This window comes from Leptinotarsa decemlineata, unplaced genomic scaffold (assembly GCF_025532065.1).
Source record: "Leptinotarsa decemlineata unplaced genomic scaffold, Ldec_3_MD MMD2_tig00026328_RagTag_RagTag, whole genome shotgun sequence".
Taxonomy (NCBI): Eukaryota; Metazoa; Arthropoda; class Insecta; order Coleoptera; family Chrysomelidae; genus Leptinotarsa; species Leptinotarsa decemlineata.
In genome coordinates, this window is record NW_027412688.1 from 31907902 (window position 1) to 31925383 (window position 17482).

Sequence of the window (17482 nt, forward strand, 5' to 3'; positions counted from 1 at the left end):
AGTAAAATAAATTAATTTATTAACTTCAATATGTCAAAAGACCCTTTTGATTATAATGTAGTAATATAATATGATAATATTCACGTAATTTTGGTGAAATAAAAAAGTAGAACTGAATAAAAAAATTACTTTTATCTTTTCAACAATTATCTCATCCAGTATCTTAGTTTTTTCGCTTCTGCTCAAGAAATTCGATTATGGGAACAACAGAAAACATTTCACACTCGTTTTTGTGTGTTTGGCGGATTACGAGTTTAGAGTTTTTTATCCAAAGTACTACTAGTTTTTTGTTTCTGTTTTTGAAAACGACATTAGACATGTTATGAAATGTATTTCACCGGTTCTGCACCTATAGTAGTGACAATTGAACACTATTAAAACTCAAATCGATCGGAATTTACGGTGACATCTGCCATCACTAATCACATACATATCACAGAGTCACAGATGTTTTACGTCGACAGTAATATCACAGAATAGTAATTGATTCTGTGGTAATATATATAAATAGTACTAATTTAAATTGACCACTAAGAAGACGAAACCAGAACCATTCGTTTGAAAAAAGTAACTATCAACCGCTGATGATACAGAACGTCGATGGCAAACATTTTATAATCTCGAAAAAAAAATAATTTAGTCTCCAAAAAAAATCGACAGCAGTCCAAATTTAATGCTATTTTCAAATTTGATGGGTAGGATTTTGACAAAATTAAAAGAACGTTTGACTGAAAATCACACAATTTAACATCTGACAACATAACCAAAAATTGTTTATTGCTTGTGGATGTGATAATGAATGCTGGTCAAGTTGAAGAAACTATTGCTAGATAGTAGTTCAGTCATTGATGAAGAATTTCTTTTATACTCGCATTTTTGTAAATATCAAATCAAAACTCATCATCTATTAACCTCAACCGATGGGCTTGTAGCATCAGTGGAACTAAGCAGAGTTGATAAATTGAGGAGTGTCACCAGATACGTTTCGAAAGGATGGTTCTGAATCTGAAGTGCATTTTTTCAAATTTTTGGCATTTTTTATATGAAGAAAAGATTGTATTTCACTTGAAAAAGAGAAAAGATTTCATATTAGAATATTGTCTACACTTGATGTCGAATTTATCGCGAACTCTTAAATATAATATCAAGAACGGGGGTATCCTTTCCTTATATATACACAAAACTATTAAATTTATCTGATATCATTTTCAAGAAGGATCCATTTCTCATGAAAACCTGATTTATTTTTTCCGCTTGAAGTTCACCACAATAGTAAAACATTTCCAATCTGTGAATTTTCAACTTTTATTAAATTCAAACTTAACAATGATATTTGTTGTATTCTATTTAGATATTACTTTGTTTTTCTTCTTTTTCCTTTTATATTTCTTGAATAGTTTAGCCTCTTCTTCGTCAGGATCTAGCCCCTCTAAAATCCACTTCTTTCGTTTGTTTATCAGACTCTTTTCGAAAAAGTCCCCCTCATCTAACTTAAGAAAAGATTCACTTTTTGTGACAGATATTTGCGTGAATATCTTTCCTACTTCAGTTTCTGAAATCAATCATTAAAAGTATAAACCCGTCAAATGAAAGAATAAAATTGAGATGAAATCAATGACTTGGAAATTTATAAAAATGTATGTCGGTAGAGCTGTAATAAACTTACCATCAACCTTGAATTCTTTCAAAGTTGTTTTAATCAGCTCTTCGATTGACTGTAATAATTTGATATCAGATGGAGTCAACAGAGTGATGGCCTTTCCTATCCTTCCTGCCCTTGCAGTTCTACCAACCCTGTGGATGTATTCTTTAGGAACTTTTGGAACTGAATGATTTATTACCAACGATACCGTTGGTATATCCAGACCCCTGCTAGCAACATCTGTTGCAAATAGAATTTTTACAGTTTTACTTTTGAATTTAGCTAGTCCTGCAAGCCGTTGTTGTTGCGGACACATTGAATGAAGAGCTACATTGTCGAAACCAACTTCATTTAAAGTCATTGATAAAACTTGACAACTCCTGAAAATGTAAAGTCAATAATTATGTGAGTACCTATAAACAATTTCAAAGCCTATTGTTGATCACAAATCTAAAGTAAGAATTTATTTCGACTGGTGAGTCTAACTAAGGATGAGACTATGTAGTGAAACGCATATTGGAAATAAAGTGTATATAGAGAAATTTTGTTATCATTGTCATGAATAGTGTAACTGAATTCCACCAAGTTACTGGTCAGTATAGTCAAAAAAAAAGTTAGAATTTACTTGATGGAATCTATTTTATGGAGATACACCACACACACACACATATACTGCCTCTAAAATTTCAAATTAATTCACTTGGTTCACTTTTTTGAATATTTCCTTTACTCAACTTGATTACTCACTTGCAAGTATCTGTAAAAATGATAATACTCCCATCCTCATCTTTCTCCCTGTATTCTCTAATAACCTGGACTAGATATGCTTCTTTGACATCTTTGGAGCAGAGTACATAGAACTGTTCTAGTTGATCTACGGTAGCTACTTCAGCAAGAGAAGGGTCCTGATAGAGAATAACTTCTTTGTTGCTGATTTCTTTCAAACTCTCCAAGGTATCTGTTATGGTTGCAGAAAAAAACAAATTCTGGCGACTTTTTGGCAAACTTGCGAAAATTGTCTTTATTTGATCATCAAACTGTCCACCAAGAAGTCTATCAGCTTCATCGACAACTAAAAATTTTATCCGGGATAATGAAAATGTTTTACAACTTTCCAAGTGATCCGCCAATCGACCAGGGGTTGCTACTACAATATGCGGATGCCTTGACAACTGGATACCTTGTTCAACCATGTCGATACCTGAAAATGATCTCATTTCAATAGAGAACTGAAATTTTTAGTTATCTCAAAAACTTCATCACACAAATTATAGAAAAAACAATGGTAAAAATTGGTCCCAGAAAACCTACCTGTTGATTTAGTATCTGTTGTTTAATTAGTACATCAAAGAAAGAGAAAGTAGAAAGTCGGATATAGTTTCAAACCTTTTTCACTGACTAAAGCTATGTCATCAGATTTAAATTCAAAGAGATTTTTTGTGCATCTTTTGGAAAAAGTTAAAGTAGATTACTTGAAAATATATTCGAAAATAAAAAAGTATTGTCTGAAAAAATTGTTTTGTTTTTATAGGTAGACTTCATGATTTATTAAAGAGAAAATTGGAAACAATGTTCCAATAATAGTGAAAATTGTTTGTGGGCTTTGCCTGTTATATGGATAAACTCAAAAGCAGACATGAAGACATAGGTACCTGAATATCAAACTAGAAATAACCATTAAATGCAAGCAATAATTACTTCAAAATAATAGTCAAATGGTCAATTTTTAATCAATGTAACAATCTATAACAAATCACCTTTAAATTATTGAATATGAGATGTTGACTTTAATCTTTGATACCTTTCATTATTAAAATCTTCTGGAAGAAGACCAGTCTCGACTGGTCAACCATACTCTTCTCAACCATACTTGAGCTACTATTTTATTTCACGTTATACACATAAGGGTAATAAATATCATTGTTATAATTAATATCTATCATATATGTCTACAAATTTACACAAAACCAACTTTGGTATTCCTAAACAGGAATGGTGAGAAAAATAGTTGGGACAAGCTCGGTTAGGTCAGAATAAAAGAGACAACTGGCGTTATTACTATTGATAGCAAATGTTTTAAAAAATATTTGTCATTTCATGTGGTATTTACAAATGATGAAATATGATACTATATTTTCACTTCGTATAAATAATGAAAATAACCAAATGTTTTCTCATTTCATACTATAAGATCCTTTCACATAAAACTCTCTCCATTACCTCCAACAATAACTGAGCATCGAATATTTATTGGTTTTCCCACAATGGCAAACTGATCAGCTATTTGATAAGCAAGTTCCCTGGTTGGTGTCAGTACTAATGCAAATATACCATAGGGATCTTCACATAATTTTTGTATGATCGGCAAAGCAAATGCCAAAGTTTTTCCACTTCCTGTTTTGGCTGCTCCAATACAATCAACCCCTCGTAATATTTCGGGAATACAGTGTGTCTGTATAGGGGTGGGAGACTTGACCCCTAAAACAACAAATAAAGGTACAAGAAGAAGAGGCAATAAACACATACATTACCTATAGTGGAACATTGTCTAATTATCCATTTATTCAAGTTTAAATCATCAAAAGATTTATCACCTGACATGATACAATTCCTTTCTCTCTCTCTCAGAAACAGATCAGCAGTTTTTCATCGAATCATTATATTTGGTGTTAAAAATGAATGAACATAAAAAAATAACATGTATTTTAATCCAGTATTAGTGTTATGGTCGAAATTTCGTACCCTTAACCTATTTTTCTTCTTCTAGTTTCTAGTTATACGGTAATTTCTTCTTCTGTCTCAGGCGCATTCGATTAGCGCACATATAATTTATAACATTGGGGTACAGTCGGACTTGCTCTAAACAATGCTGTACTAGCCGTACCCGTAACCTATCTTTGGTCTCCTGGGGCCAAATTTTAGAGACAATAATTATTGTTCACTGGAAAGTAACTTCAAAATAGAATAGTTTGACATTCTAGTGCATATGTTTATCATTGCGGGTAGGTGAATATAACGTCAGATTCTATAGGAAAAAGCTCGTCATGACCCAAAAATAAGGGCGGCCGTACGAATTACCGTCCTTGAACTTATAAAGAAAAACTATTGCGCGTCAAATTTCAATCATTTCACTTGGTTCAGATAGAGCTTCAGTGTTGTTATAAAGATTATCTGGAGAGTGTACATCAGATATTAAAATAGTGTACTTTTCTAATTTGCGTTTACAACTACAAATTGACCGAGATTTTGGATTATGCACATGCGTTACGTTCTGATAAGTTTCAAATAATTTGAATGACATCAAACAAATCGAACACAGAATATAGGTCACAAAAATTTGACTCCTTAACATCAAAGTGCCGACAGGTGAGTGTCTCTTCTCTAAGATATTCTTTGGAATAAGTATCAATAAAAGAGAGAGAAAGAACACAAATCAAATTCTCAACAAAGACGTAAATTTTGTGTCCTATCTTAGAATAGAATTAAATCAACTCGGTAGGGAATAAAAATGAACTAGAAGACTTCAATGTTAATGTATAACAAACTGCACAAATGTATAGCACATGAAAACCTTTGTAGAGCATGGTGTAATCTATATGTAATAATAGTTTCTTTCAATTATTTCGCTTTTAGTCAGTCAGCTACTCTGTACTCACTAGTAGCAGTCAAATATTCTTGGTATGATAACTTTTGAACCCTTCTTCATGTAAATAATTTTGGTGAAAACTCTCGATCTACGGCACTCTCGGTTAAGAAATAATAAAGATATCCAATAAATTTCAGCATTCCATTCACAGAAATGCTTACAACTTAAGTGATGCAGATTGACAGTGTTAACTTGGCATTTCTATTCTCAACTGGCATACTGGCAATGGTGACAAATACACAGAATAAACAATAAAAAAAATACATGTTCTGAAAACAAAATCCTCTTATTGATTCGGACTATGAAATGAATGCAATAAAAACAACTACTCAATAAACTAAACCATGAGTTTCGAATTTCGATTATGAATAAAATAGAAAATACTGCCCGATGAATATTAAATTTGCTAAACAGATAGCACTGATAACAAAATCGTCATTTTTCGTGAAATCGAATGGAACTGAAAAAATTGTTTTCTTGTATAACCAAATTATAAATGATTGGGAAAACTCCGAACCATTTGTGTGGCGGTAATGTTCAATATAATATTCAGGATTTCAATTTGCACGGCACTCCTTTATTAGGCCCTTGGGGGTAAGTATACACCAAAACTTTGAAAGGAATATAAGGCCTTGTGCATAGTCACATGCCGAATGCGAATTTCAAAAGAATTCACAGTGCGGACGTGAATTATCCCCTACGCTTGTTTTTTGAACGGGGTAAGATTTCAAAATCGGACAAAAATCAGAGAGCTGTCTATTTTTTTGCAAATGGAAAGGGGTGGTATTGCGACCCTTCGCTTGGAGGATATTTCAATTCTCTATACAACGATTTTTGCTGTTTTGTGTTGGGATAATCAATAAAATGATATTTTATTTATCAGATTTACCTGAAGGCAATATTGTAAAATTAATTTACGACTAGTAGATAAAGAAACATGTAAAGTCAATTTAAGACTATTAAGATGCAGGTTCCGAGCATGGGTATCTATAGTATAAATAAGGATAATATTGTATGAAATTTAGTTTGATCTTCCTCTTGAAGATGATCACTTAGTGATTGAAACACGTGTAGAGGTGTTAAAAATCACAATTTGGTGTTGGGATAAAACTCCAGTAATATTCATCACTACACCAAATATTCCAAACAGTGCATCACAAGTTCTTTAAATCCAATCACTTCTTGAGATATTTCTACTTTCTTCTACAGGGGGCGTACGTAAATAAATTTTTCTCTTTTCTATTCGGAATAACAGCCACTGCCACATTTGTTTTCTTTGAAATTTGACTTTTGGCATATCGCTGTCACAGTACTCACAGTGTCTATTATATGTTACCACGTTGCAAGTACTTTATTATTTGAATAAATTGGATTTTGTGTAGAAAACTTTTTAAGTTGTATTCTTGTTCTTATCAACATGGGAAAATAGATGACAGCGATGATTTATTTCGTCAAAACTTGTCGGGGGTGTACATTGTCTTATGTTCTAGTCGATCATTGGCTTAAAAACACGTTGTTTTGGCGTTTTTATTCTATTTCAGAGCTTCCGTGTACAGCTCTAATTGGTAGCTGGGATACCCAGCAGATATTTCCTTCTATTTTCGATTTGGAAAGTAGGTGACCACGACATTTTTTTTATTCAATGTTTCATTGATCTATTGTTATGTGATTCCCCAAAAACTGTTCAACCCAAATTAAGGTAATTCACAAAATTTAATTAGGTGAGTTATCTGAAGTTTGATTTGGACATAGAAAACCAGATTTCTTTGCTCCTAGACCAAGAAAGTTACAGTATGACAATGTATATTTTTCATATATCATAACGTTTAAAAAAAATTTGACTCAATGATGAAGGGATCGGGGTGGATTGATGCACTAGTCTTAAATCGTAAGCATTTGGATTATTGAATTTCATTGAATAATCGATAATTTGAGATATTGAATCTATTATCAAGATGATAAGAGTTACTCCTTATGGACAACCAACCAGAGCAGGGAATCTCTATTTTCAACAATAATGAATTGTGTCAGTTTTTTACTGACAAAATTAACAATTTCTCTATTATAGAAATTTATTCATTACCAACATAATTAAATTTGAAAAAATTCTGAAAGCATCTAGTTTTGTACCTACAATAGTCCAATTGCAGTCCCACAGATCTGTGCATTGGGTCCAGTACTGATCAAAACCTAAATAAATGACTTGTGAAACTACTATGCTGATGTTACCTCTGCAATTCTTTCCAACAATGACATTATACTTTCAGAACATTCAATTCCTGGTTTTCACCCAACTAACTTTATCCCAAAACTGAAAAAGCACGATTTCTTCCAATTAAAAAAAGTAGTCATAAGTTCTTGAAATCAATTTGGGAATTTCTTACAATCAAGTAGTGCAACTGTCAAGTTTCTAGATATACATTTTTATAGAATCCTTAGTTGGAAAACTTGCTGCGATAAGTATAAGAAAATAATTATTTCAAACTGAAATCTAGAAACATTCATCTCTGCCAGAAAACAACTACCTCCCCAGCTTCTTATAAGTAATTATCTCACCTCGATATAGTTATTCAGACTCATTTTGATCATGGTAATGAGTTCATCATTACCCTAGATTAACAAAACTATTTATTTAAAAACTTACGAAATATCTTGTCACAAGAACAACTACTCAATAGTCACTATGGGCTTGTTGAATCAAGGTTCAAGCATGAAGTTTTTGGGATTGTTCCATGCAAACACAATGTATTTTTGGGTCAAAAAATCGGCCCCATGAATATCTTCATATACTTTTCAATTCATAGTAAGAATATCAGAGTCAATGATGATTTTGATATCCTGCAAACGAAAAATTGTCTCTCACCAGCTAGTGCTCGCTTAACATTTTTAATAAAGTGCCTAATGATTTGAAAGTTTGCTCCAAAATTTCAGGTGGAAATTCAGATTAACCTCATAGTGAAATGTATTTGCACCATAGCAGATTTTTATTTTTCAATTATATTGTCTAATTATGTTTTATGTATGTGTACAAGGTCTTTTCAAAAAATAGGGTGAATGTTCAAATTAAGCACTGCAAATTCCAAGGTTCTGCTCACTGTTGTCTTCAGTTACGTCACATAGTGCATCAGTTCTTGTTACATGATCGTACAGTATATAAGGAGTATTATTTTGAAGTTATACGACACTTGTGAGAAGCGATACGAAGAAATCACCCGGTGTTGTGGAGAAACAATTGACGTCGTTTGCTGAAAAAATTGTAATACTGCCGTTCTGTATCTTCACCTGACGATTTCTGTACTACTTACCTTTACGAAAGAAAATAAATATCACATCCATCGACTATGTTTTCAACATTTCAAAAAAATGGGAGTTAACCATTTGGTGCGATTTCCTCTATGAATTTGAATATGGAGTCTTGTTTGCATTTAAGCAATTCAGTAATACATTCAGATCATGATTTCGATCCAAACAATAGAAAAACATGCCTGTTTTCATTTGTGTTACTCCTCATTACTTTGTAATACAAGTCGCCGTTTTTTCACGTGCCATTGAGATTTTTCATGTCTTCCCATACTTTTTATTTGACCTTCAAATTAAATTAGGTGCAAAATTGTGGAAATTCAATACCTCCATTGTTGAAAATTTTTTCAGTCAGACACTTGCCTTCTTTTTGCAGTGACACTTTTTTTTGGTTTCAGTTTACGTTTAGTATTTCTTGGAATTATTCACGATATTTGTTCATTTAGTTTCAGTTCAATTTAAAAATGTGGGTGTTGGAGGAGAATTTGGATTGTTGCACACCAATAAGGGTATATGCATTTTCGTTCCTATTATTCTACTTTAATGGCATACCTAGAATAATTTATTGTTCACATATTTGAATACCTTTCCAGCATTGAAAGAAGATTAATAGTGTTTTCTTACCCTATTTACAAAGATATCAAAAAATTAAAAACACTTTCATTGCTACTTTCCAAGCTGTACAAGATGGCATTTGCAGATTTTTAATCCAACGTGACGTTTTCAAAAAACCACAAATTTAAATTTTTTATGAAAGCAGAAAAACAACCATCTCCTCGTATAATTGAAGGATTTTGGCCATCTAAGACAAAATTTTATCATAATCAACAATTCAATATATTTACCAACATGAATTGAGATAAATCCTAAGCATTTCTGATAAATCATCAAAACAGTTGAAAGAAACTGAAGAGAAGTGTTTGCAGCTAGTTTTCCAGCAAGATGATTTCTCAGCTGTCTAGTACTTTTGCAAACAAGTGGCAGTTTTAATTGATAAGTTTTTCATTCTGGTTTTCAATAATAATAAATTTTAACAATAATTATACTTGTAGAGTTTTGGTCTGGTATAATTATTAAATTATTGATATTTGTGAGTTTGCATCATGTTAGTATTTTAAATTATTATAAGTTGTTAATAATGTGCATTGAAATTTGTTTTCTTGTATTAAATATATCGCCTTCATCATATAGTATAGTTCAAGTAAAAGATATAGTGCCCCCTACCCTTCAGCAGTTCCCCTTTAATAACACACACAACGGCGGTACTCATCGCTACATTCTGTTGGTCACCGTAACATGACTTCAAATTTAATTTTATGACTCTTCAGCCAATCATAAAACTAGGTTAGTAAAAATTATCCAATACAAACCGCCAATTCTTCAGTCCACATGGGCTAATTCGTTGCGGCATAATTCCTTTGTATTGTTTTTTTTGGCCTTTGACTTCGCCACACCTTTGAGATTACTATATCGGTTACTTCGACTATACCTGCATGTAACATTTTTTATTTTGAGGGTTTTGGACAATTTATATAGATATGTAGAAAGAAGTTAAATATTCCACCTCATGTTAGACAATACTACACTTCTCCAGAGCTCCCTATACAGTGAGCATAATTTTTTATTCAGTATGCTTCTGTCCAACAAAAGCGTTGCTCCACTAAGACATCTAAGTATTTTGTCAGCTTTTTTTTTATAGAGCAACATGTATAAGGAAGTCTTGTAGGTCTTTCTTCAATGCAGTAATTATACCGTCCCCTATTTGAATACTCATAGCACATTACTCACTTTAGGTCACCATAATGAACAAAACACCAATATCCATACTGCAAGAATATCTGGTCCAACAGAAGAAGGCTTTGCCAACTTATACAGATGAGATATCAGATTTACCAGAATATAATTTCAAATGTACAGTTAGATTTGAAAATACAATTGTGTCCGGCTATGCTAATGCAAAAAAAGAAGCGAAACAAAGGAGTGCCCAACTAGCCTTGCAAAAAATGGGCCTTGTCAATGGTTACAATAATACTGTAGATTTCTTGAAGGATATTTCAAACAAGCCTATGACTTCAACAAACAGATGCCTTCCATGTGAAAATTTTATTGGACAATTGAACGAACTTGCTTCAGCTAAGGCAAAACCTTATCCTAGCTATGAGGAAGGTTTGGTGGCAATTAATGGACAGTTCTGGGTGAAATGCCAATTTTTAGAATGGAAATCCTTGGGTTATGGAAACAATAAAAAAAGTGCAAAACAGAATGCTGCAAAAGGCATGTTGGAAATGTGAGTAAATATTAATGAAGGCAATGGTTTTTAAGAACACTGAAAATTGTTCTCATCAACATATTGTTTAATGAAAATGTTTTTTTCTGAAATAGTATCTCTCAAAAATACTTTTTTCGTGTTTTTAGACTGAAAGACAAAACTATTCCCATAAATTCAAGAGAAAACTTGTTGCTTAATAGCGAGAAAATGGAGAATATCAATAAATTATGTGAAGCAGCACTCAGGAAATATAAAGAATTAACAATCGAAGAAAAACAAACTCCTAGTCCACAGACAATTTTGCCGAAGCCTAATTTGAGGGTGAGTGAATACATATATGTGTGTGTTTATTAGAACTGGTGATGTGATATTCTCAGTGACCTGGTGTCGTAATGATTATTACTGTAGTTTCCTCCAAACACCAAACCGTTTAATTTGGTGTTGAGATAGAGCTCCAGTTAAACTCAGCGTTTACTTATTTTCTGAAACAAATATTGTGTAACATTTAGTTTTTACTGTATTCTCAACATACAAAATGGGCGTGTGTCAACGAATAATAAAGAATATTTTTGTTGGTAGCCTACAGTTTTCTCACTGGAAGAATTACAAAGCGAACTGAGACTTGAAGGGCACGATAATTCTATAGAGACATTCCAGAGGGACCCATTTGTGATGATGCTCAAAATAAAAGGAACCAATTGCAGAATAATGGGTCAAGGAACTACTAAAGAGGAAGCATGTGAAGACTTGCTTAATTCTGCTGTCCTCATGTTCAATAATGGATTTTCATTTGTGGCCAGTTCTTAACTGACAGATAGAACTCGAAACAGTAGAGTTAGAGATGTAGAATGAATCCAACATATCGGACCTGCAACTCTTCTCTACTCGTTTTATCAACTGGTTGGTGCCATCAGAAGATTAACTATATCGGTATAGTTGAACTATAGGAGTATAGTTCATCTCCTGATAACGCCACATTTGTTGATGCAAAGCGCGTCGAGAAAAGTACTGCAGTTGCGTTATATGGGACAAATATTTTCAATGGAAACAGCTTTCAATGTTACAAGTTATGTTTTATGTGATTTTAATATGTTTCTGTATAGTGAAGTTATACAAAATATTCTATTAGAAAAAATATTAAGATGTATATGATAATTTAGATAGTATTTTTAGGCATACATAGTTTATCGGTAATCAAGAGTCAGGAAAGGAATTTGTGGTTATTTCATAACAGAGTAACATATATTTGCAAAAAAAAAACAGTTCTAATAATGCTCAATATTAATCTATGGTTCAAATGAACATTTCAAGAATATTTCTTAAGAATTGAATAGCATTTTATACAGAAAAGTAATCTTGAAAAATAAGCTCTAGGTTACTCGTCGTACTAGTCACAAATTCACGCCGAATTTTCAGGAGGTCATTTGATACGTTTTGAAAATGTTTGATTTTTATAGTTCTGACCTAAAAAATTAGTTTTAGCTGTATGCCCTCAGTAGTAGGTGGTGCACGTGAAAATCTTAGAAAGGTGAAAACAATAATCCAAGTGGGGGAGTAATTTGTCAAAAGACTTTCATAAATTTAGATACTAATTATGATAGGATTTAACCAAAGGTCGCACAAAAAAATTGAAACATTTTCATTTTCGGAAAAGTGACCTCTATCTGCTTAAGTGATAAATTCCTGTACGATTTTCCTGAAATTAGTTTTTTATATCATGGTCAGGTCATATAACATTGTTGCTTTATGGGACACTTGCATTGAACCATAATTCTAGGATAGGGGTTTGATTTTACATTTACCATCCAATGAACTAACGATTTAATATGTCATGATGAATAAAATGACTCGTTTTGATATGAAAAACATATCACAAAAGTCGTAGGGGAATATATGACTTTAGTGTAAAGAAGTCACTTGTACGAAAATGGATTTTTTGTGCGGCCTTTGGTTAGGAGAAAACTCACTCGTAATTAATATCGCCCCGGAGCGCCAATTAATTTTTGTTGTTTTATAATTTCATGATTTGTGTTTCAGAGTTATTGAAATTTAAATATTTATTTTTACCAAAAAAAAAGTTAATATCGAATAAATTGATGGATGTAGCCATACGTGATAGATCATGAAAAATAAGAAATAAAACTTTCTATGTTTTTATACTACTTGTATCTGTAACTAACGTTACTGCTGTTTTGTCGTACAAGGACATTTTCAAACTGATATAATAAACTCAAGTTTACAAGAACATCTTCAAACTAATAGAATGAAATTAAGTTTATTGTGTTAGTTTGAAAATGTCCTTGTAGGACGACACTGCAGTAAAGTAAAATATATGAAGTTTTATTTTTCATAATAACAACTATTTATAGAAACATCACAAGAACTTTTGGCAAATTACCCCTCCACTCGGATTGTTTTCGCTTTTCGTGCACCACCCACAACAAACGGCAAAAGGCCAAACTATTTTTTGCAGGACTATAAGAATTATACATTTTGAGAGGTATCATCTGACCCCTAAAAATTTAGCATAAGCTGCAGTTTGGTCTGTATAGTCATTTGTTTGTTTATTCACGTTGACCACAATACCCTCTCCAAATTCGTTATCAGCCCTTTGGCTTCAGGAAAGGAATAATGTTTTATAGGTATGTAATCATCAGGGTCGTGGTCTAAAAAGAAAATATAAAAGCCAATCAAAGATGTTTAAATCAACAAATGTATTTATTGAAAATGGTTTAACTTGTAAGTTTTCAAGTGAAATTTCAATACTTTTATATTATAATTTTTAGAATGGCAAGTTCCATATTTATGAACTTTTTCTTTATGAAAGCATTCCAAATATTTTTATGTTCCTTCCAGATCAATTTTAAAAAACTTTTTTGGAAAAATGTACTTCTCTATTTGTTTAAAAAAATATGTAAGTGTGTTCAATTGTGGCATTTCAATACTTTTTCATTACAGTTTTCAAAGTTGCAATCAAGTTCTATATTCATGAACTTTTTCTTTATGAAAATATTTCAGTTGACGCTAATTGGATACTGAAAAATTATTAAGTGCTTTCCAGATCAATTTTCAAAAACTTTTTTGAAAATTGATCTGTATATTTGTTTGCAAAAATATGTTAAGTGTGTTGTAATTTTTCAAGTGGCACTTCAATACTTTTTCATTACAGTTTTTAGAGTTGCAATCAAGTTCTATATTTATGAACTTTTTCTTTATGAAAATATTCCAAATATTTTTTGATCGATCAATACTTTTTCAGTTGATGCTAATTAGATACTGAAAAATTATTAAGTGCTTTCCAGATCGATTTCAAAAAACTTTTTTGAAGAAGTTTACTTTTATATTTGTTTAGAAAAATGTGTTCATGTCAATAATGGAATTGCTTGTGATATAAATGTAAATGTGGAAGTTTCATGATTTTACCACTATATTTATTTACTTATTTATTTCAAGGGAAAAGCCAATTCACATTCAATTTTTAAACTAAGAAATTGATGAAACAAATAAGTGTGCTGCTCATCATGAAAAATGAGAAATAAACCAATATTTTTTACCACTTGTATTTATTGTAACTAATTTTACTGCAGTTTCGTCCTATAACGACATTTTCAAACGTATAAAAAAAAGTTTATTGTATACGTTTGAAAATTTATTATAAAATTTTGTGTGAAGTTACTGTATTTCCAGTAGTTTTCATGAAACATATGAAGGTTTATTTTCAGTGGGGGATTAGACAGGATGACATTTGGAGGTAATTTATATGAAAAATTAAGGATATCAGTAATGAATATTGAAAAATTAACGATTTACTATTCATGTTATGAAAATTTTACAAAATTATAAAGTGTATATTCAAATTAAACTACAAGGAGCTTACAATCAACTTGTATAAATAAAAAAAACTATTAGATTTGTCGTCCTTACATAAATTCAAATTATGTACCTTCATTCATTTGGTCAAAAATAAACTCAAAACATTCATATCTAACTCTCAAAATCAACCATTCGATTATACTCAGACAATCTAAAATAATTGAAAATGAAAACAAATATTGGGCAAAATTCGATTTAATATAAGGGTATCAAGTTTTACAATAAGTTTTAAAAAACTCTAATGTACATAAATTCCGAATTTGAAAAAATATTCATTGCTTCAAAACTGTATCTATATATATGCATATATGTATGTATAGGTATAGTATGTGTGTGTATGTATTATATTGTGTATTTATAGATATATTCTCGGATGTGTGCATTTATGTATATGTTGATAATTATCAGTTCTGATTAATCTTTTTTTAGTGCTCTATTCGTACTTATGTGTAATTTTGAATTATTTGTTTTTTCCCTACTATGAACATTGTATGTTTCTTGGGAAAATAAATCGCTACTATCCTGTCGTTTTGTTAAGATTGATATTTTTTTTTTAAAAAGTTGACAATTTACTCGTACAGAGATCTACAACATTCGAGTATGAATGAAAGTCGTACAATTTTTTTTCGAATCGTTAAAAAAATTGATTTGAAAGTTTAAACCCACTTTTCATCCTTCTGACACTGAAGCGCTCATTCATCCTTTGAAGAAACGTTTGAATTATTTGTTTGCCACCTCGGATTCGTTGCAAATTGCAACCAACCACGCCTAAATCTTTTCAGTTTTTTTTTTATAGCAGTCCGATCGTGGAGATGTGTTTACTCAATAAGTTTTCCTAAACCTGACTCACAGTTCAATACATTAATCAGCAATAGGTATTTATATATATATATATATATATATATATATATATATATATATATATATATATATATATATATATATATATATAGAGAGAGAGAGAGAGAGAGAGAGAAAGATATTTTATCAACTGTGTATGATATAAATCAAAAGGGGACAGAATACTCAAAAAATGGGGGTAAACCGCGGACACGTGTTTCTGGCTATTGGCCTCATCAGAGCGGTTAGCTCTTGTTGGTGACACTGTACATATGTGATATTTTTTTTGTAACCAGTTGTTGTCCATCTTTGCAATTGGCTGGACCGCACTGATAAGGCCAATAGCCAGAAACACGGGTCCAAGGTTTGCCCCCATTTTTTGGTGTTCTGTCCACGAATTTCCCCCTTTTGACATATATATATATATATATATATATATATATATATATATATATATATATATATATATATATACAGTAAAGTCCGGATATAGTGAACTTGATAAATGCATCAAAAAGGGTTCACTATATCCGAAGTTCATTATAAAAGAAAAATTTAGTCATATTGATTACACCTTTTTTTTATTGATACTCTTCAGATGTTTTTTTTATTTTAAAGTATATGGACAAACAAGCGTTTTTCATAATTTGTCAACTAGTTAGTATAATCAGATATTTTACTTTGCACAAGTCTGTTACTAAAACTAATGTTGCTTATATATTCTTCAAGGGTACAAAAACCATTCCAAACGTTTTCTGGAACTTCACGTGATTGCAAAAAATTGCGAATCTCCGTTATTTTTTGTGTCATGTCCTTTACTGATGGAACATTCATAATAACATCTGCCTCAGGTTGCTTCTCCTCATTTTCCTCATCATCACTTATGACTCCCACAGCTGCTTCTGAAAAAGAGTTTGAAAGTTTAAATCTAATCTTAGACTGCACTTGTTGTATGTTACCTTTTGAAAGTGACTGAATAATTTGCTCTTCTGTTAGGCATTCGGTTGACACAACATGATCATCTATTGATACATATTCTTCAAAATCAAAATTTTCCAACCTTTTTTTAATTTCTGTTTCAACTGATTTTTGAATATCAGTAGTTTCTTGAGTCTTTGTATGCTTCTTCAACCACTCATTTAAAGGCATCTCATCATCTGAATCGAATTCATCCTCTGCTTCAAAGAATCCCGCATGCTTAAAGCAATTCGCAATTGTTTCTTTAGTAACCTGCTGCCAAGCACGATGAATAAAGTTTATAGCATCTAAAAGGCTCACTGAAAACTCCTGTTTACTATCAGTTGCTTCTAACATCTTTAGTAGCATTATTTTTCTATATCGACTCTTGAGAGAATGTATTACTCCTTGATCCATGGGCTGCAGCTTTGAGCTGGTATTAGGAGGCATAAAAACCAATTTTATTTTCTTAAGTGGGACTTCAGGATGTGCTGGACAATTATCTACTAAAAGCAAAATTTTCCTGTTTTTTCTCTGTAGTTCTGTATCCCATTGTAGCAGCTCTTCAGTAAACAATTCAGACGTCATCCAGGCTTTACTGTTTGATCTGTATTTAACTGGTAATGTTCTGTTTTTAAAACATCTAGGATTGGCAGATTTGCCAATAATAAACAGTTTTCTTTTTTCTGTCCCTGACATGTTTGCAGCAACCAAAACTGTAATTCTAACCTTGGACATTTTTCCGCCAACACAGCTTTCACCAATAAATTTTAATGTTTTGTCAGGGGTCAGTCTATAAAAAAGTCCAGTCTCGTCGGCATTGAAAATGTCATTACTGTCATATTTTTTACGAAGATCGGGCCATATGGTCGTGAACCAGTTACTGACTACATTCATATCAACTGATCCAGACTCACCAACAATTTTGCCCCCAGTTATACAACTTCTTTTCTTG

General features: G+C 31.7%; 2 protein-coding genes and 1 long non-coding RNA gene across 7 annotated transcripts; 1 reads left to right on the top strand and 2 right to left on the bottom strand.

Annotated features, from left to right (window-relative positions):
* Positions 1-1287: 1287 nt before the first annotated feature.
* Positions 1288-4416, bottom strand: Dbp45A (putative ATP-dependent RNA helicase Dbp45A). Its single transcript, XM_023157823.2, has 5 exons — positions 4174-4416; positions 3863-4120; positions 2390-2843; positions 1667-2022; positions 1288-1552 (listed from the first exon to the last, which is right to left on the bottom strand). Exons 1-5 carry the CDS (start codon positions 4241-4243, stop codon positions 1344-1346), a joined length of 1347 nt encoding a protein of 448 aa, XP_023013591.2. The 5' UTR covers positions 4244-4416; the 3' UTR covers positions 1288-1343.
* A 2212-nt stretch (positions 4417-6628) lies between these two features.
* Positions 6629-14410, top strand: LOC111503507 (RISC-loading complex subunit tarbp2). Of its 5 annotated transcripts, none has more exons than XM_023157859.2 (4): positions 6629-6987; positions 10382-10875; positions 11004-11178; positions 11437-14410. In XM_023157859.2, the coding sequence occupies exons 2-4, from the start codon at positions 10391-10393 to the stop codon at positions 11662-11664; spliced, it is 888 nt and encodes a 295-aa protein (XP_023013627.2). In that variant the 5' UTR covers positions 6629-6987; positions 10382-10390; the 3' UTR covers positions 11665-14410. The 5 variants fall into 5 exon arrangements, with proteins under 5 accessions (XP_023013627.2, XP_023013619.2, XP_023013612.2 ...); XM_023157851.2 differs by having other exon boundaries at positions 6629-6905; XM_023157844.2 differs by having other exon boundaries at positions 6629-6901.
* LOC141485554 (uncharacterized) lies at positions 8250-9464 on the bottom strand. The gene is made up of 3 exons (XR_012467280.1): positions 9213-9464; positions 8594-9140; positions 8250-8533 (listed from the first exon to the last, which is right to left on the bottom strand). It is a non-coding gene; the product is annotated as an uncharacterized lncRNA (long non-coding RNA).
* Positions 14411-17482: the final 3072 nt, after the last annotated feature.